The sequence below is a fragment of the Triturus cristatus genome, chromosome 8 (assembly GCF_964204655.1).
Source record: "Triturus cristatus chromosome 8, aTriCri1.1, whole genome shotgun sequence".
NCBI lineage: Eukaryota > Metazoa > Chordata > Amphibia > Caudata > Salamandridae > Triturus > Triturus cristatus.
This window is the reverse complement of record NC_140591.1, coordinates 974863910-974885013: the sequence shown is the minus strand read 5'-3', so window position 1 is coordinate 974885013 and position 21104 is coordinate 974863910. Positions and strand designations below refer to the sequence as shown.

Genomic DNA, 21104 nt, shown 5'->3' with positions numbered 1-21104 from the left:
CAAATGCAGAGGATAAATCCAGTAGGACTAAGACAGGTTTTACGTTGGTCAAGGGCTTGAAGAGCATAGTTTACAATGTGAAGAATAGTTGTTTTGGGGCTGTGCCCAGGCCTGAAACCGGATTGGAATTCGTCTAATAGGTTGAAATTAGCGATGTGTTTGCTCCGTTGAAGTTGCACACTTCTCCAGCACTTTAGCAAGTAGAGGAATATTGGATATAGGTCTGAAGCTGCCTGGAATAGCTGGATTCAAAGTGGGTGTTTTTTAGGGTGGGGATGACTTGCCCGGTTTTTAGGGATTCAGGTATGGAGCCTTGAAGAAGGGAGGCATTGATGATTGTGGTCCAAATGGGGAGGTCGCTGCCAGGCAGTTGGAGGGGAGTGGGCCATTGAAGTGGCTATTCGGTTTTAAGGTGGATTGAATTTTTGGGTTGGAGAGGTCGTCTTAAGCTTTGAAGTTGGACCAGTGAACTTGGTTTTTCGGTGTTACCAGGGGTGGATGAGGAGAGATATGGGTCCTGGCAGGAGGAGGTGGGAAGTTTGAGGCAGCATTAAGTTATTTTTGCTGTAAAGGAGAACTTCTCACAGGTTATTAGGGATATAGTAGTTTCTTTGGAAGTTTTGGCTACTTTGTTTGATTGGAGTTTGACCATTTCAAAGAGCTTGCGGGGTCTATTTTTAGCGTTATTCAGTTCGTATCTGAATTTTTTATTTTTTTTGTTTGTTTTTTTTTGGGGCTATTGGAGGATTTTTCTGTTATGAGTTTCTGGTCTGACTGAAGTTTTAGTTGAGGCTGAGGGTTGCAGTCTCCAGTTTCTGTTCGCGGGAGGACTCCCCTTTCGTTATTGGGAGATCCGTTGAACCATTGGTTTCTGTCTTTGATTAGGATTTTTTTTTTTTTTTTTAGCTTCAACTGGGCAAGATAATCAATTTTGAACATTGTCGCGTTGTGCTCTGTGAGGTCGTTGACATTGGAAAAATTTGGAGGGGGGTGCAAGTCATTCTCACAGCGAGCAGTCCACTTCTCGAGGTCGAGGCTCTTAATGTCTGAGCCAGCGTTTCGATTTCACAGGTTGCTCTGATCTCCTCATGAGTTGGCCAGGTATTAAAAAGGTAATGCCATGGTGGTCTGACCAGTCGCATGGGACAATTGCGTTAAGCCTGACTGCAGATGGCTTTGTGATGATCCAATCCAGCGTCGATCCGACGATGTCTTGACTTCGTGGCCATGGTGGTCTGACCAGTCGCATGGGACAATTGCGTTAAGCCTGACTGCAGATGGCTTTGTGATGATCCACTCCAGCTCCGATCCGACGCGGTCTCGACTTCGTGCGGCACCCCCCCCCCCCCCCCCCCCCCCCCCCCCATTCAAATTCCTGGAACAATAACTTTTTTATATACGCTTAATATCACACATTTGCCGGTATTAGTGTCTGTAAATGTTTTAATAGACAATTAAAACTTGTGACCTGCTGACCATTGCAATTGACATGTTTTATTCCCTATACAAACCTGCATTCTGATAGTTGAAATGTCAAATTCCTGGATGATTCCCCTGTCTAATACAGACTGTATGCTTTGAGTCCAGACTGAGATCACTTTTAGCATCCTCTTTGGTCAGGGTAATTTAGACCCAAGTATGGCAGAAACAGAATTGTCACCTGCTTCAGCAGTAATGTTTACTGTGGGACCCACATGAAGATGACGTTTGCTCTGGTTTTGTCCTCTAGTAAGAGAGGAGACAACACAGGTAGCGTAAACATGGGGTTATAATGGTGTACCAAAGAGAAAGGAGCTTAGAGAGCACAATGTTGCACACTAGAGAACAGTACACAATAAAGGGAGGTGATTACTGTGGGAGAATATTGCACTCCTGAAAGTGTTTGAAAGAGTAAAATGGAGCACATGTGAAAGTAGGGATTACAAAAGCGAGAAGAAGGGAAAGACAGGAGTGCAGTTCTTGCATGAGAATGAGGTACAGGAAAGTGGTGCAAGCTGGTTAGAATGGATCACAGATATGGCTTCTTGACCACTTTTTATGGGAACTTTCCCAAATATACTATCTTGTGCCATTTTTCAAAGTATTCTTGGAGGATGAAACCCTAAAACTACTGGGAAGGGTGAAGCTTGCCTGACACACCACAAATTATTGTATGTTTCATTGGCAACCTGTGCATTTTAAAGTTCACCAGTCTCCCTGCCTCTTACCTTTTTGCGTGGATTTTACCCCTCTTACATTGTTGTCTTGTGCATGCAATGCCCTTCATCTCCTCTGCTCTCTATCAGCCTGTGCACGTTGATTATGCCCATAACATCCATCTCTTCTCTTCCACGTCTTCCTTTCCGGCAGCCTAGGGCTTGAAGTGTGCTGTAAAAAATGAGTGGGTCTCTAAAACGGGTGTGGTCTATGTAATTAAGGGTGTAGCTTAAACACATATTCTAAATTTCTGTGATTCCCATAGTGTTCCATCTTACTGGTACCTGGTTCCTTTTCTGCTTTCTGTGATTGAATCCAGAAATATAACACAACTTACAGGAGTATTTGTTTTGTCACTGGTTATTAGCGGTTTAAGATAAATGTGCGAAAAGAATACATTATTTTACATTCACCTTGTCACTGTTTGACCAATGAGTAATTCTTTTGCAAACATTTGTGCAGAATCTCAACTGGAATACGGGACCATTGCTCTGTGTGCTCTGCAGAGAGGCCATGTATTGAATAATCATGTATTCTGAACACCGTTTTGACCCACAGACTGGCACAGTGAGAAAGATTCACTCTAAAGCCCTCAACCGTAGTGTTATAAACACCTGGAGGCCACTCAGTATGAAGTGTGCACCATGCAAGAGTAATATGCTGTGAAATGAAATACAGAAACACACATCCTAGTGGGGGGACATTTGTGTTAGTAGGTTTGGTCCACTTCGTGCCCCCCCCCCTTCACCTGAATACCCTATTTGGATGTTAATTTATCAATTAGAGGCCCTGGGAAGGGGGCATGAGGGAGATGGACTGGGAAAGTGACGGAAGCTAAGGGTGGGGAACAAGATAGTTTATTCAGTGCCCGAAGATAATGGACAGGCGCAGGCGACCTCAGAATAAAATGGCTGAAAGCAGGTATCTGAAAGAGACCATTAATTATAGATTCCTTACCTTCGAATTACCCCCAGGCGTCCGACTAGATCTGGAGAATGTTTTCTTAACAGGACCCCTGCGAGTTGGTAGGTGGCGTCGGTCGACTCCGTGTCCTCCGTCTTGGTTGCCAGTTGTTCTAGGGCTTGGAGTTAATTTCTCTTTTGGCATAAAGACCTTTGGTGTCCCTCACTACTGTGGGACGTTTTATTACATCCTTTTCGTTGAAATAAGAGGCTGGTTTGAGGCTCAGCAAATCGATCTGCACAATGTCCATGTAATGTCAATAGGGCAGGTCACAGGCTACCTTACTGAAAGTGCAATACTGATGGATTCTTCTCAGCACACGCTGAACTTTTTAGATTTGTCCAGCAACAGAATCTGTATCTTGCTGTTGACACACACATTTCTTGGATCCTTTTGAATGTCTTTTGTGTAGTTCCCAGTTTAGAAAGCCTTTGATATTCAAAACGTGTAGAGGCAGGTTGACTCTTGGCAGCCACAACCTTCTGTGGCCCAGGACAATGACAGTGGTTGGTCATTTTGCAAGAGGGTGCATATGTGAGGTTTCACATGCAATTTTAGTGCGAGTATGAGATGAAAAGCATTGCAAAAAAGTTGGTACTCTGATTAGTATGTCTTGGTTAGCAGATCTTTTGCTGCACACTTTCTTTGCTTTACCTTTTGATGGTTTTCAGAAAAACTGATAAATATGTAACTTTGTGTTCTTTTTCCTCTTCCCAGAATTCCTCTTCCAATGTGTTTTACCTGGGGTTGGTTTCTGTGAACACATCTTTACCTGATGATGCACAAGGTAAACGTCACACTGTGAAAGTAGATACTGTAGCCAGGATTTTAAAATCCTTGCACGTTTGTTTTCCTTTTATGCTACTTTAGCCAATTTTGTGAAACTGAAAATGCCCCAGGTCTAAATCGGCATCTATAGTACTCCACCTGTTTCTTGTGCTTCTAATGTTCAGATTGGCAGCATTTAAAGGCTGGCAGAATGTGTTTTGCAAATGCACAAGCTAGACACTCTCCTACCTAATGTCCTTACAATATTGCTTATTTTCCTTTCAAAGCTTTTTGATTTTGGTTTCAGGTGTGGGTTGGATGGCTTATGACCATGTTTCCCAAAATCCATAATGTACAAGACGAGATGCTTCTCCAGAGATAATTTTTTGTACTACTTGGTTTTGGGGTTTTCACAGGTGTGGAAAAAAAAAAAAAAAGGAACTAAACTATGCACCATTAAAAAAACGTTGTCTCTGAAAAGGACCTGTGTTGAAGAATACTGGAGATGTGGAATATGTTGCTTTTGGTGCCTCATAGCTCCAAACAGGCTCTTGAAACTAAGTCAAAGAGTTCAGGCAAATGGATCCACCCCAGTAAGTGGGTCGGCTTCCAAAGGAAATTCGACTCTGTAGCAGGATTAGACTTTAAAACAGGCTGGTTCTCTGCACAAGTACCGTGGAAAGGCTTGGGCTTCATATGAGGATCAACCTTAAAAAAGATTGAGCTCAAACACAAATGACCCTTTGGGCCGGTCTGTGGTTTTGACAGTGTCTCATTCCATCCTCATTAAACAGCAGGACGGAGGGGGAGGTATAGCTAGACAATTGCTGAAATCCTTTGTTTGGTGGACCCAAACTTTCTTCCTCCCTTCTTATTCCTCTCCTTACAGGGAGATGACAGTGTCCCTTAGAGTTCTGCCTTGAGCCCTACCTTATTCAATATCTACTTGGTCGCGCTGATATAAGTGGTAGAACCTTTAGGATTCAACAGTGTCACACGCAGATGACAGCGGCTGCTAGCATTTAATAAGCAGACAAAACCATCACAGATTCTAGTTTTGTTTGAATGTGGTTAAGTAGATGCAGAATAGCTGCTTGAAGCTCAATACTGAGAAAACAGATTCTGTTCTTTGGGAATTCCACTCCACTGGAAAAACAGAACTTGTGCCCGAATGATCTAGGTAAACCATGATTCCTACCTTCCCGGATAAAAATCTGTCTTTAAAGCTGGATGAAAAGCTATCTTTCATGTTTTAAATTCAAACCGTCTCGCATACCTGCTTTCAGCGTAGAAAAGCGATAAAAAAAAAAAAGTCTGGAAGTACTTTCCCGTCCACACTTGTACACACCCTGGTAACCTCCAGATTGGATTATGCCAATTCCCTTTAACTGGAAAAAAAGAATTCACCTCAAAGCCTTAATATTAGACTACCTACAGAACCGTAAACAGAAATGTCCTGCCTAGCTCGGATAGATTTAGAGACTACGTCTCTTGCTAGAAAACTTTGTTAATCAAATCAGGGCTTGTTCACAATCCCTAGAATAGGAAAAGCCAGGAGGGAAGGTCGCTCCTTTACTTATCAGGCAGCAAAAATGGGGAATGCTCTGCCAGCCAGCCTGAAAAACCAGCTCTGAAACCCTTTTCAGGAAAGACTCAAAACCTTCATTTTCATGACTATTTCATGACTGCTCGGCACCACAGGTTTGTGCTTTGAAAACCATAGGAAAATACAGGCCTAGGAGTGGAACCGCGTATGTGAGCTCCACAGGTCACACACTTTTCCAATTGAAACAGTTTTGCACCTTCGCTCCAAATTGAAACCACTCCTGTAGAATCTTTTTCTGCCACAGACCCAAATTCCTGCATTTACCTATAGCCTCAACTCACAGTCTAAGGCAGAGGATGTAGGTGAAGTAAAAGAGGGGTGCTGGACAGAGAATCGCCATTTATTTTTTTACCATCCGTTGATTTAATTTAGGAAGGAGGTATGGGTGCCTATTCCATTAAGGTACACCAATTTGAGACCGCAGCATTTCAAGCACACCTCTTTCCATCATGCCTAACAGTGCAGGTCGTGGATAGGTCTTCCTTCCAGTAACCTATCTGAATGCGATTTCTTATGACCTATTTGCAGCTGACACCCCCTGTAGGAAGATTAATATAGATTTTAGTTTTCTCTGAAGTCATGCGTTGTTGCAGAGAATATATATTTAGACCAGAAATTGAGGCTTTTGTTTAACGCGCCATTTGATGGGGAGAATGTATGGTCCTAATGCTGATTACATTCAGAAAAATTTGAAAACAGACACAAATGACCAAGTCGTAGCTGCCCATATTTCATAAGCTCTCAAAGCAGACCATATGCTACAGCACAGACAACGATGTCTCATCACACCTTCAGCTACAAATTCCCTAGCAGTGGTTAACAGTATCTTGGCGTTAATGTTTAAAGTAATACATAATAAAAGGGTAGATGACTTCACTATCCTCCTGACTACTTGAGTCTTGTATCGACAAATGGATGTTTTTTCTTCAACTGTGATTGAAAATAAAACTGTATTCAGTGCAGTTTACTTATGTTTATCTTGAGTGTGATTCTAGAAGTCATTCATTGATTTGAAGAAAAGCAAGTCATCCATGTTTGACATGAAGTTGCCTTTATATTGGTAAAACGCAGCTAACCCTTAAGGGCCTATTGAAAACCGGACCGTTTGTGGCAACTCCATGAAACAGAAGTGGATGTCATCAAAACCTAGTCTATAGATAATTTGCTCTAAAATCCCTAACCTTCATCAAGTAGAACACTGGCCTCATGACTGTATGATAGGTCTTGGATATGGTCCAGGCTAGCAGCACCACACCCATAGTCCACAACCACCACCCACATATCTTCCCCCCTCCCCCCCCCCCCCCCCCATCCACATATGCCCCCCTAACACCACCAGAGTCAGATGACTGGTCAGTGCACTCCTACTCCGACCCAGTTAGCCCCTATGGAGAGGGAGGCACATGTGACCAGCCTCTGAGAACAATCCCTAGGTCAGCTTATAATGTTGAATCTATGGACGCTGCGAATTTGAAGCCATATCTAGATAGGCCATCCCCACCAGATGATACCACTGTGTTTCATGCTGTAATTCCAAGGACAGCCTGAGCAATAAAGTAGAAGTGCATGTCCAGCAGCAGGAAGACTACTGCCTGAGGGAGACCCTCTCCAAAACTGAACATACCATTCAATTTCTCCCCATACCCAATGGTGTGCAGAGTCGTCCCCAAATAATTACGAGAAAGCTGCAAAGGTGGTTACACCACAGGATGAGAAGGTAAAGTCTTGATCCTAGAACCCACCTGTACATATGTGACCATGTCCCACTAGACTCCTTGGTACTACCTACAGCACAGGAGGACACCTGTTGAAGCCTCCTACCAGACCATGAAATTAAGGGCATTGAGGCCGACGCCAAGCGTGTGGTAGTAGGAGCAGCCACCCAAGGGTGTATTGCTGATTCAGTGTGCTTGCTATTGAGATGACCAGTTTAATTGGGAGGAAATGGAGGCACTGGTGCAGCACCTCCCTGAGAGCTACAGAAAGAGGGGAGAAGAGGTGGCAACAGAGGGGAAATCTCCAACGCGACTCTCCGCTGTGCACTAGAGGACGTGGAAACTGCTTGCCGTAGTGTTAACACCAGCCTCTTCTTGTGTCTGCATGTTTAGTTGCACATATTGAGGTTCAAGCTAGAAGTACAACAGTACCTCCAACATCTTCCAAAGAGGAAAACCTTTTTGTCACTAAGTGGCTAAGATGTTGGAAGAGCTAAAGGAGGGCACAGCGATATCAAATTTCCACTGGCGTGCACAGCAATCTGTCACAACAAGGGAAACCTTTAGCAGGCGTCGATGCAAAGGCAGGACCAAGATCACCACAGACAGACACCCCTGTGAAGGCCACCTCCGCTGGCAGGCCTTTCATGAGGTGGGGGTTGGGGAGTTGGACAGTTGAGGAAGTAAGATTTCCACCCCTGCTGAGAGGAAATCATCTTCGACCAATGGGTTTTTAGCAGTAGTTAATCGGGGCTATTGCTTAGAATTCCAACCCCCACCCCCTTTCCACACCAATGATGCACCAAAAGTCTACTCACTTTACTTACTCATCCTAAAGAACTATAGTTCACTCCAGCCCATCCTAGACCTAAGGCCACTAAAGCAGTACATCCTGTTGGAGCACTTTAATGCAAACACCTTGCAGGAGTGTTCGTGCTGCTCATCCAAGGGGTCTTGATGACGGCACTGGACCTGAAGTACATCTACTTCCATATTCCCATCCACCCTCCCCTTCACCAGTACCTTCGGTCAGTGGTAAGTAGACAGCACTCCCAATTCAAAGTTCTACTCGTCAGAATCCCTATGGCTCTGTGTTCAAGAAATGCCTGACACTGGTGGGTACACATCTCTACAGAGTTGGGTTCATGTCTTCCCCTACCTTGACAATGGACTGATCAAGAGCAGCAACAGTCAGCAATTCCTTGCATGTATTCAAATAGCTGTGACTCTACTTCACTGCCTAGGGCTCACCATAAAATTGAAGAAATTCCACCTCCAACACCAACAGAGCCAGTGCTATTTGGGATCAATGTTTTATACTGTCGCAGGGAAAGCATATCCCTACCAGCAGAGGGTCACGGCATTTCGCCATCTGCTTCTTTTTCAGTCTATTCATCCCCGTATTGTAAGAACTGTAAGGAAGCTCCTGCCTCTGGTGGATTTTTACATAGCAGTTGTGCCACACACCAGGTTACAGATGCACCAGCTGCAAAATTCTCACGAGTCAGTGGCCACAGGCACTGTCATCGGTAAGATCTAGTGTTGATAAAGGGCAGCACTCCATGCTTTCTGCAGTGATGGAATGGCAACATTCTGCTTGGTAGGTCTTTTCTAGACCACATTGAATTCGGTGGGGGGGGGGGGGACAATAGAATCCCCAATACACCGACCACTCTTTTTAAACACCATATAGATGCCAGCCACATTAAAATTAATTTGACATCTATATTTTCCTATTAACTCACTTTTTGTATGTATGGGCCCCCACTTAATTTAGAAGTGCAGCCCTGACGTCAGATGTATGCCCGCCCTCTATCAAACCAAGTTTTTAGAGGGCGAGGACTGGTCCATGATGAAGCATGGCACAAGGTGGTGTGTGAGACCAGTCCTTCACTTTTTGTGAGATGCCTACACTCACATTATAAGATACTGTACCATCTAGAACATTCAGCTGGGAGTGGACCCATTTGTAATTATTAGGTCTTTTCTAGACCCACTTCCACAGATGGTCATCACCACTGACGCATTACTCAATGATTGGGGAGCGCGTCTTTGCAACATGACTATGCAAGGTTCTTGGAACCCTCATCAGAAAGGTAAACCCATCAACCACCTAGTACAGCTGGCTATCCGCCTATCCCACAAATCTGTTTTCAAGCTTGTCTAGGGCAAGGTAGTCCTCATAAAGATGGACAGTATGACCACTATGTATTTAATAAAGAAGCAGGAAGTACTTACTCCATTCATCTATCTGCGTTAGCACAGGAGGTCTGGCACTTGGCAGTCTGCAACATGATTCACTTAGCAGAGTACCTACCAGCTATACAGACTCATTAACAAGTCCAATGATGAGAACTCCACCTGCAGTCCTACACATGAATTTCAAATTGTGGGGAATCCCAGCCATTGACTGCTTCGTTATCCCAGAAAACAGTCTAAGCTTTGTCTCCAGGTACCCACTTTCAGTCCATGGGTAATGCACTATGGGTATAGTGGTCCGGGATATTTACCTACACTGTTCCTGCTCTCCCTCATTTGTATGTGGTGAGGAAGATGAGGCAAGTGTGCATGTTCCTCATCGTTGAGGCCAAGACTTGGGTCACTTACTGAGAGATTAGTTAACTGCTGCATCTTGAAGCAACTAGACCCCTTCAAAGCCAAGGTTTAAGACTCTATCTGCTACTTTTTATGCCTTCAGAAGGCAGGTCTTGCTTATGCCACAATAAATCTTCATCTAGATGCTGTGTTGGCATACATGAAAAACAGGAAATACTAATCCTACTTCAAAATACCTGTGGTTAAGATGTTCATGGAGGGACTTAAAAGGGTAATCCCACAAGAACACCTTTTTGCCCCGGTGTTGAACCTTCACATAGTTCTCACAGGGCTTTTAGGTCAATCTTTTGAACCCCTCCACTCTTGCAGCCTACAGTTTCTATCCTGGAAAGTGGCTTTTCCAGTAGCCATAACCTCGCTCAGACACATCCGCGAGTTACAAGCACTCACCATTTGAGAACCATTATTTAAAGTGCAGAAGGAATGGATGATCCTTAGAAATAATTTTTTCGAAAATAACAAGGACCCCCTGTAAATGTTTAGGTAAATTCCTAGGACAGGGTAACAGACACAATGAAGAGTATATTCCTAGGCAATTACATTAGATATAGATATCAGCCACTCGGTCAAGAGATATAAAACTAAAAACGTAAGAAAAGCTATTAATGAAAACCAGTGTACCTTTCAATAATAAAGATTAAAACATTTTTTTATTTTTGACAGTATAAAATCATATTTTGTGTTTAAATCAACGAAGAAAAAACACAATTCAATTTCTAAAAATGTACATACGTTTTTTTAAAAAAGAACAAAACTTTAACCAAATATTAATAAGAATGCAGACACAATAACACAAAAAGACTTATTCAATAAACACAATGTCAATTAATAAAAGTGAATCAAAATATAGACAAAACTAGATGGAGTTGCGGCAATGGATTATCTTCGACGCGCGTTTCGGCGCAATGGCGCCTTCGTCAGGAAAGCCACACAATGTTTCCTGGAAAGATCAAAGGTACACTGGCTTAACATATGGAACAATATAAATTTTATTGGTGTCGAGATGACATAGTTGCCAAAGAAATTGGCTGTGGGATTAAAATTAGCTCTTCCGAGTATAACAATTACATGCTGAATAGGATGTAAGAAAACGAACCACATAATAAGAAAGAAAGAAATAGATGATAGTGATGGCTAGATATAGACGTGAAAAGTAAGAGATATTTTGAATAGAATATCTAAAGTGAACAGGGAGGATTAGCCATGATCGTGACGATAGAGTTCTTATAGGACTTGCGATAGATTGACCTGTTTATCAAAGAAAAAGTTTGAAGATCCCAAGAATGAATAGTGAGCACCATAGGTGTAAGAAGTGATAACCACAGATTGACCATCAAGGAAAAGAAGAGAAACTTACTTAAAAAACAGTGAAAATGAGAAGTAGGGATTTGGTACTTGCTGATAAAGTAGTCACTGAAAAGTAATTTAGAAAATAGAGAGCAAGGTTTATTCGAGTTAGAAACTGATGGAATTGTGATCAAAATTTTAATTATGGGTTTACACGTATCGATGAATTACCTTTTAATTGATATTTTTATCAGCTCTCGCACTATGGTAGCTGGGATATTTTAAACAGGTGACTGATGAAGCAACTGTTGTATTGATGGTTTCTATGAAGATATAGTTAAAAAATGTAAGTATACTTTAACTTATTAATCACAATGTTTATGCAGTTCACCAATATGAAAATAAAAGGCGATAGTGCATACCTAGTCGAATTTAGCGACAGGGATAAATGGTAGTTCGAGATATAAACTTCTAGTTCCTTTCACGTGTAGAAGTATATCTTCTTTCTTGGTTTCTTTCTTTTTGTTTGTATCTTATTTTCTTTCTGTCAAGAGGTCTAAATAATAAAATATAAACGGGTAAATTATATGATAATTCTAATGTTTGGCAAAGAGATTCAGAGCGATTTTAGCCTAGCAATGTGTCTAAAGTGTTGGCTTCGGTGATATCATTACACATTATCGTTTTACCTTAATGGCACTACGTGAAAATTATGCATTATCATTCCTTTCTAATTACAACGCTTAAAACTATTTGACCTAGAAGGTAATGACCGTAACGTGTACGGGTCAACTATGTTGTAAATGTTTGGCGGTGAAGTATTGAATTCAAAGATAATTATAGCGAGTAGGTAAAGAAGCTAATGGGTTCCGTAACAATAGCCTATGCGTAATGAGCTATTAGTTACGATTTTCATGCATTGCTGACGGCTCGGTGGAGAGTCGAGGGGTTCCGCAAAGCGCTTACCTATTGATAGAAGATCCTCGTAGCGGTTTGGGCGTATCTCACTGCTTTCTTTGCCACTCACGGAAAATTTTCGCCATTGGTGTCAGGTGGATGGAGAGGGGGGTTTTAACCAATAGGGTGGTACGTCACTTGCGTAACGGAAGTGCTAGTGCGGTCACGTCCGAAATGGACGAAAAAATACATAATGACTGGGAAATGTATATTATACATCACAGGACAACGAAGGACTTTCCCTGATTTTGTGGATATTCATTTTTGTACACTTAATTTAATTATATTAGAGAAGCGATATAGGCACATTTTATCAATGACATCAGAGAAGTATATGCAAGTTTGGATCTGGGGGGAGCATATATGTCTCTACCAACTCGACGTCGGTTTTCTTTAGTTGGAACTTTTTTTGGGATTTTTTTCTTTTCCAAATTATATAAATCTGTATTTGCTTGGCGATATATTCTATCTATGTTTCATTAGGAGATGTTTCTATAGTAAGTATATTGAATATATGGATATAATGTGTATCTAGAGATAGTAGAGAAATGAATATAATACAGAATTCGTGATTCATTGTTTCTAAAACATAATAAGGGTGTTGTATATCTAATGGATATTTTTAAATTTAGCATACTAGTTTATGAGTGGATGCCCTATAATGCAGATATTGAGGGGGGGGGAAAGGAGGGGGAAAAAAAGGGGGGGGGGGGGGAAACGGGGGCGGTGGGGGGGGGAAAGAAAAGGGAGGGGGGGGGGGAAAGAAAGGGGGGGGAAAAAAGATTTTGATTACTGCTTATATTTTTGTTGACATGTAGTATGTGTAATCTATATATATATAGCAAGCGGGACATTCACTTTATGTAGGAGTAAAGGTCATCTTAAATGTGTGATGGTAGAGACTGAAGGTGTAATTTGACGATATGAGGGGAGGCCCTATCCTATGGCATTTTCCCATGGCAATTCGTTGTTAAGGCCGCATTGGAATGTGTTCAGAACAAAAATCCAGAATACTTCTCTTTTTTTGCGTATCTTATCGCCACCGTTGTTCTCAGGGATATGAATTTTTTCTAGGATTCTCCATTTGATTTCTTCTGGTTTGTGGCCTGCCTCCATATAGTGTTTAACCAAAGGTGCAGACACTTTTTCATTACGGATGGCAGAACGATGTTCAGCCATGCGGATATGGGCTGCTCTAGAAGTTTCACCGACATAGCCCAGGTTGCAAGGACACAAAATGAGATAAATCACATTTTGTGTCTTGCAATTCCATAGCTGTGATGCTTGGATCTTGTAGTTGTTATGTATTAAGGTTTCACCTTCTGAAACCTGAGTGCATGATTTACACGTGGAGCATCTCACGGTGCCTTTGACCGGTTTCTTGCCATCAATGGTTTTTTGGATGAAGGGAATGTTCGACTTAAACCTAGAATGCACGATCATGTCCTTAAGGTTTTTATTTCTCCGGTGTGCAAATAGAGGTTTAGCAATCTTGTTGTTTAATTCAGGGTTGCTATTTAAGATATGCCAGTTGGCATTTATTATTTGTTTCACGGTGGCGTTTAGAGTGGAATGTTTCGTGATACAGACTAGTTGGTCTTTCTTTTTGCGTGTGTTGTTTGTAAGCAGATGGTCTCTATCAAAGAAGCGTGCTCGTTTATACGATTCTCTGATTAGTCTCCGTGGATACCCACGGAGTAGGAATTTTTCTTTCATTTTTTCTGCTTGGGTGTCAAAATCTGTCAGGTTGGTGCAGTTGCGGCGAACTCTGAGAAATTGTGAGAAAGGAATGCTATCTTTTTGGGACCGTGGATGGAAACTATTAAAGTGGAGAAGAGTGTTTTTTGCTGTTGGTTTGGTGAATAACTCAACTTCCAGTATACCAGATTTATGTTTTATTAGAATATCCAAAAATTCTACCTGTTGTGTACTGGTGTGGGCTGTAAATTTTAGATTTGGGTCTGTTAGGTTTATCCACAGAAGAAATTCCCCAAGGGTAGCTTCCCCATCGGTCCAGATCAAAAAGATGTCGTCAATGTATCTGGACCAATGGGAAACAGACTCAAAAAATGGAGCTACTTCATTGTAAATGAACCTCTTCTCGAATAGAGCCATATAAATGTTGGCTATTGTGGGAGCAACTGAAGCTCCCATGCTGACTCCTTTCGTTTGATGGTATAATTGTTGGTCAAATTCAAATATATTTTCTGTCAAGACGGTCTGTAGGCATTTAGTGAGGAAAGGTTTAGAGCAAGGGATGTTGTACTCATCAATAAACCAAAGAACCGATTCCAAAGCTTCTTTTTGGGGGATATTGCTATATAAGGATTCTACATCCAAAGTTACTAGGATATCAGTGGCTGGATTAAAATGGAGGTTCTCAACTCTGTTGATGATATCACAAGTATCTTGCACAAATGAGGGAATCCCACAGCCAATTTCTTTGGCAACTATGTCATCTCGACACCAATAAAATTTATATTGTTCCATATGTTAAGCCAGTGTACCTTTGATCTTTCCAGGAAACATTGTGTGGCTTTCCTGACGAAGGCGCCATTGCGCCGAAACGCGCGTCGAAGATAATCCATTGCCGCAACTCCATCTAGTTTTGTCTATATTTTGATTCACTTTTATTAATTGACATTGTGTTTATTGAATAAGTCTTTTTGTGTTATTGTGTCTGCATTCTTATTAATATTTGGTTAAAGTTTTGTTCTTTTTTAAAAAAACGTATGTACATTTTTAGAAATTGAATTGTGTTTTTTCTTCGTTGATTTAAACACAAAATATGATTTTATACTGTCAAAAATAAAAAAATGTTTTAATCTTTATTATTGAAAGGTACACTGGTTTTCATTAATAGCTTTTCTTACGTTTTTAGTTTTATATCTCTTGACCGAGTGGCTGATATCTATATCTAATGTAATTGCCTAGGAATATACTCTTCATTGTGATCCTTAGAAATAATACTACCTTAGGCAGGAGCATTGTATAGGCTTTCCACATAAACCGGACTATTGAGCTGCAGATATGGAGCTTATTGTACAACCAGATTCTGTCATGGAAAGGATGTTACACACATTAAACGTCAAGTGGTTGCTGTAGGAAACTGGCTCTATATATACTACACCAAAATGAGGTATAGGGTGTATAGAGTACAGGTGACATTGAGGTTAAAGTTGGATAGAACCTTACTCTCTATTTGTGGTAGAGTGGTCGAGCAGTAAGGCGGTATCAGAGGACAGTGTTAAGCATTTGATGCACACACTCAGTCAGCAAATGAATTCACACACTCCAGAACTGAACTCTAGGCCAATTGTTTTTGTTTAAAAAATATACTGTTTTATTTTTTAGAATCAAGCAAGCCTGGCACAGGTAAGCATTAAATATTTTACAGTAATAAGTTGCTGATTGTAGAACAGTTTGAAAATGCAATAGGAATTGTACTTTGTTTGACAGGGGATGCAGTAGATTGCAATACTTAGCAAATACAGTACATTGAAATGAATAGGCTTTTTCAGTAAATTACGGGTAGGTTACTTTCTACGTTACTTTTCTAACTCCGTGCTGGATACCCAGATTCAGCACTGGGACATTTCCTGCAAACAGGTAAGTAAATACATTTTGGTTATTAGAGCGGTTTTTAAAGAATGTTTTTAGATTTCAAAAATCCACAGGTAAGTTATTGACTGTAGGAGATAAGGTTCTGGGCTTGGACTCAGGGGTCCCCCAGGGTCAGTGATGCACTCTTGTTGCACCCTCATCAGCACTAGGGCCGCCGGGTGCAGAGTATTGAGGCCCAATGTTATCCAATGGGGGATAGGGTTGGTTGCTGCTGGTAAGCAGGCCACTGGGTTGTGGGAGCAAAGCTCCTAGGGTTTAGGTCAGGGCAAGTGGGGAAACACAGTAGCACAAAAGGTGCACCCCCAGCGACACTAGGGCGGCTGGGTGCAGGGTACTGTTTCGAGGTCGGGTGCCCTGTTTTCAATGGAGAACCTCCGGTTTGCAAAAGCATTGCAGGCAGGGAGACGAAGGACTTCTGGGTGGGACCACCACTTCGAGAGGGAAGTTAAGGGTTGGTAAGGCACCATTGGTTTGGGCACCCTAGGCCGTGGGGCGTCTGGTGCAGGGGTGCCTTTTGGGGTCAGATCTTACCAGCTCCATGTCGCAGTTAGGGGCTCCTTCTGGATTCAGGCTGCAGGCGTTGGCTGGAGGCTTGAGGCAGGTCAGGGGCCGCCAGATCGTGGGTCAGGATTGCCGGGGTGACCTCATCTTGGTGTTTTTCCGCTCGGGCCAGGTTCGGCGGGTGCAGAGTGGGCTAGATTCACGGTCTCCGGCTGCTACCAGAGGTTGCACTTGAACAAATCCGGTGTTCACGGGAGAAGCAGTCTTTGGAAGTGAAGACGGGCAGGTCGTCCGGGGTTTTTGATGTTGTTGGCTGCAGGACACACCGGGGTTTCGCAGGAGCAGGTTCGAGGGAATACAGGCCTGTAGGGCTGGAGCCAAGTCAGTGGGCGTCGTCCTTGTTAGCTGGCTGCACGGCTGTTCGGTCCTTCTTTTCTCGTCAGGCTGGATCTGAGGAAGCAAGGTTCAGGGTGCCCCCTAAATATTAGATTTAGGGGTGTTACAGGTAGGTAAAGGCCAGGGGCCAATGGGTCCCTTCCCTGGGGTGGGTACAGCCGCTATCGTGCAGCCCTCCAGTGGGAGGGGGTAGGAGCCTGTCTCTGGTTGGTTGGGTCCCCCCCCATCCTCAAGGTGGCGGGGACCCGGAGTTGTGCTTCACCTCTCCTCACCCACCTGAGGGGTGGAGTTGGCAGAGGTGGGCACACCTCTTTCCCTCACTTGTTTCTCCCGCCGGTTCTTCCGCCCAAAGTGGGGGGTAGAACCAGTGGAGACCAGTTGCTGAAAGCAGCAAATGGTCTGGGGAGGCTCACAAAGGCGGCATGCCTTTTGAAGCTTCCTCTTCGTGAACCCTGCCCATCCTGGGGGAGGAGCCTTGGCACCTTGTCCCAGGATGTGCGTTGTTTCAGGCCCGAGAGCAGCAGGCTTTCGACCCAGGGGTCCAGAAACATGTCTGGTGGTGGCGGCTGATAGCAGCCACTCAGCCTGGACACTAGTGGTGGGTTAGTTTTCAGGGGGCAAATGAGATGCCCTCTGTGTGCCTTTTTCATTAAATCCCACACTGGCAGGAGTGTGGGTTTAATGTCCTGAAGTTTGATACCAAACTTCTCAGTTTTCATTGTAGCCATTATGGTGCTTTGGAGTTCGTAATGACGAGCTCCCAGCACCATATACTCTTAATTGCAGCACTTCACTTGCAATGCCTAAGAATGGGCTTAGACACTAGCGATACAGGGCTCATGCCTGTACCCTCACCACTGGCATAGGGCACCCAGTTAGAGGGGTGACTGATCTGTGCCAGGGCAGTGGGTTGTAGGTATGGCACACTGGGATGGGCCATGTAGAGTCTGCACTTTGCCATTGCAGGCTGCGTGTTTTGGTGCAGAACAGTGTGTGTGTGTGTAAAGGTACAGGGCCTCTAAGGGTGGCACAATAAGTGCTGCAGCCCTTAGAGGTCTTTCCTGGTCACAGTGCCCTGGGTACCTGTGGTACCATTTACCAGGGCTGACCTGTGGCCAGAGATACCAATTGGGTTAGTTTTGGGGAAAGAACACAGGCCCTGGGAACCTGATTGGCAGGGACCCAGGGCACACCAAGAAAAAGTGCATCAGTAGTCTGGCAAAAAAGGGGGGGTGGGTTAGTGCAACAGAAACCCACTTTCCTACAAGTGCTCATGTTCTATATTGACAGATCATCATCCAACCATCTTCATCCGCTACTCACAAGCAACTGTTAAAGTGCTGTACAGTTGGTGGTAGAGCATGTGCATCTACAGCCACACATGTTCTGAATGAAAAGTGTTACCCTCCAAACATCTTTTCATAAAGTGTAATTCTGTAGATTCACTACCTTTCCAAGAAGCTCACCGGGATGGCACATACTTTTCTCACAATTTACTTTTCTACTAATTTATAATGTGCATGGCACTTCAGAGTAGTCTTAGTCTGAATTCCATTTTCACCCCTCACCCGCGAATGGAAAACAATCCAGGGTATAGTTGGTACCCATGCACATTATGGACTAAGGGTGGAGTCACAGCACATCCGATTTAAATAGTCTTTAAAAAAAAAAATAATATTGTCCGAGCCCAATTCTAAAGGGCAGGAGTATGCAAAGCATCTAATTCTACACCACATGTTATGAACAGAAGCTTAGTTTATTCAACCAGCACTTTCTGCCAGAAGTCATGCAGCACTGCACATTATTGCATTAAAAATGAGAAATGACCGTTGTTACCACACTTAAGGATAAAATATAACCTGCGGGTGGGCCGAAAACCTTGTGCTGTGTTTGACATTCATCTATTTTGGTGCGATACAGATTGTCTGAACAATTTTATTCACTCATAGAATCTCACCATCTGAGCGATTTAGACCATGTTGACCCTTATTAAAAGCCTCAACTTTAGGACAGCTGGGCACTGTACAAATGAAAATGAACGGGTATGAGTATATAAATATAAAAAATATAAAGGAAAAAAACTACAACAAATTATTGGTAGATAAATCGGCAGACCGTTTCAAGAGCATGTCTTGAAAGCCCACCAAATGGCCAGAAGATTCAGGGTGAGGCTAATATTTAGTGCATGAGAACCCCAAATGTGAGCAAAAGGGTATAGCGCGCGCACTACCTTTCCTTATGTTGGCCTTGTTATTATAGTTGTTTCGTGCTCCGGGGTATCACTCACCGAATGAGAGTGTAAACAATATGATATTGGTGCATCCCCAAATGTGACATAGCTCAATTGTTTGACTGTTTTGAGAAAACGGTACAACAAAACCTTGGAACGGTGATTGATGGTCACTTTGCTCATTGTTTGAGAGGCCCCTGCGAGTTTAACCCATCAGCACTTTAGAGATGCCAACCCAGACTAAGGCCTTTGAATACTGTATAGCTAAGTGTGAAATCGCACGTTACCTTTGCACTTTATAATAGAATGAAAATAGCAGGGTTAGTGATCACATCTCCTAGTGCCAGAAATCAAATGAGAAGTAGTGTGCAAAATTGAATTAAAGTGGGAGAGTTCACAATTTGGTAACCTAACCAGCTGTGTTTCCACCATCCAGCCCTAAAAGAACAATAATCTAGATGTTTATGAAATCTGAAGGGGCGAAGAAGCATTTGATATTTGTTTAGCAAAGTTAGGTGGTAGAAACCTGAATTCGAGAAATTACCAGTGTGTAGCTTAATGACAGCCCTAGAAACATCACAATAGGAACAAATGTTGTGAAGTGTAGTATGCCAAACCTGAACAGGGGATTGACAAAGAGCAAAGGTATATTGAGTTCCCCAGCCAAGTTGGTCCTGCAGACAGCGACCGTCCTCCACAGAAGGTAGCCTACAAAAGCGGATATGATATCCACAACCTCCTGGAGATCAGGAGAACTAACATTGTAAATTCTCCCACGCTGTTGCAGGTCTTAAATAATTATTTTTAAAAGTTCATTGTTTTGTGAATATCTGTTAGATCGTGGTGATCTGTCAAGCTTACAATGGTTACCCTGAATTCTATTCGTAGGCAGTGCTGTTTGTATGTTATTTGGTTGGCGGGGGGGGGTGGGGGAGGGTTCATGAGCGCCTTAGGCTCATGGTAGTTTGTTTTATACCAGTGGATCCAAACCTTTTGACTTCTGTGGGCCCTCACCTAATCATTACTGAAATCCAGTGACCCCCATTGAATAACTTACAGAATCTGTGAACCTCCATGGAAACCCCAGCCCATGCAATTTCGATGATTAGAACCACAAAAGGATGCACACAAAATATTCCATCAAATACACATTATGAAGTATTTTATTTAATTCACAAAAACCTTTTACAAAAAAAATCCAAATTAGTGTTTTAATTGGACAGTTGGAGCAATCCTAAAAAAACAATTGACACCCATCGTCCATACTATATTCTGTTTGATGCACATCAGCGGCTCCCACAAATCAATCTAAGGATACCAACTTTAGTGTAGCCTCCGATTTTAAATTCCTTCACATTGACAAAGCCTTTTAATATCTTCAATGTTTAATTTTGCTTACTTATTTATATCCCCTTTTATTCTATTGATATTTCATTTTCTAAGCAGTAGTGGACCCCCAGAAGTCCCTGGAATACAGCTCAAGAACCTCTGTTTCATACCACCCCACTACCACCCAATTGGTTTCCTGCTCCATTTTTACATTTTGGTGGGGATGTGTTGGCTTGGCAAAACTAATCTCTGCACGTGATCCTTACCTCTGACATTCACAATGGCTCAGTCATAGCTCTGATTCAGTCCCATGTATATTTTATTGATCATCCGTTTCAGAACTACTGTGGGAGGTAAATAAGAGCACCATACCTGCTGATTTTATGTAACCATTTATATATTGTTTGCAGCTTTTCTTTCCTACACATCAGGCTCAGATGACAGCCTTGAAATGATCTGTGGCCTAGACCAAATAGCATTCTGTTGGGCTCTTTGCCGCATACATCTTCTATTTGGAATCCTATAAGAGACTCAAATCTCTAGTCTGCCTTCCTCACCTGTGTCAGGGTAAAAGTTCTGTTTGCATCTCCTTACCTTCCGTTTGGGCCTTTCTAGTGTTCTAATGCCAGTCACTAGACTGCATCCTTCTGCAGATTGCTGTGATGGGCAACATACTCGACAGACTGCCCCAGACCCATCTCAGATTAGCTAAAAAAAAATTGTTTGTTTTTTTAATGTATAAAAAAAAAACATGGCCATGACCAGTTTGTTTACTTTATGGAAAGTGCCTATAGGAGGGTTTAAGTTTTTATAATCAAGAGTAATGTTCTTTTTGTTGCATGTATGTGTTATTATTCTTGAACTGACAATAAGGTATCGATAACGGTTTCTGTGACCTATCAAGTTAAAATGAAAA

At 42.6% G+C, this 21104-nt stretch overlaps 1 protein-coding gene across 1 annotated transcript in view; it reads left to right on the top strand.

Annotated features, from left to right (window-relative positions):
* Window positions 1-21104, top strand: part of LAMP1 (lysosome associated membrane protein 1) — a 289289-nt gene that overhangs the window by 159568 nt on the left and 108617 nt on the right. The window contains exon 7 of the mRNA XM_085622500.1: window positions 3877-3946. Within this exon, the coding sequence (XP_085478626.1) occupies window positions 3877-3946 (70 nt within the window). The remainder of the gene's footprint in view (window positions 1-3876; window positions 3947-21104) is intronic.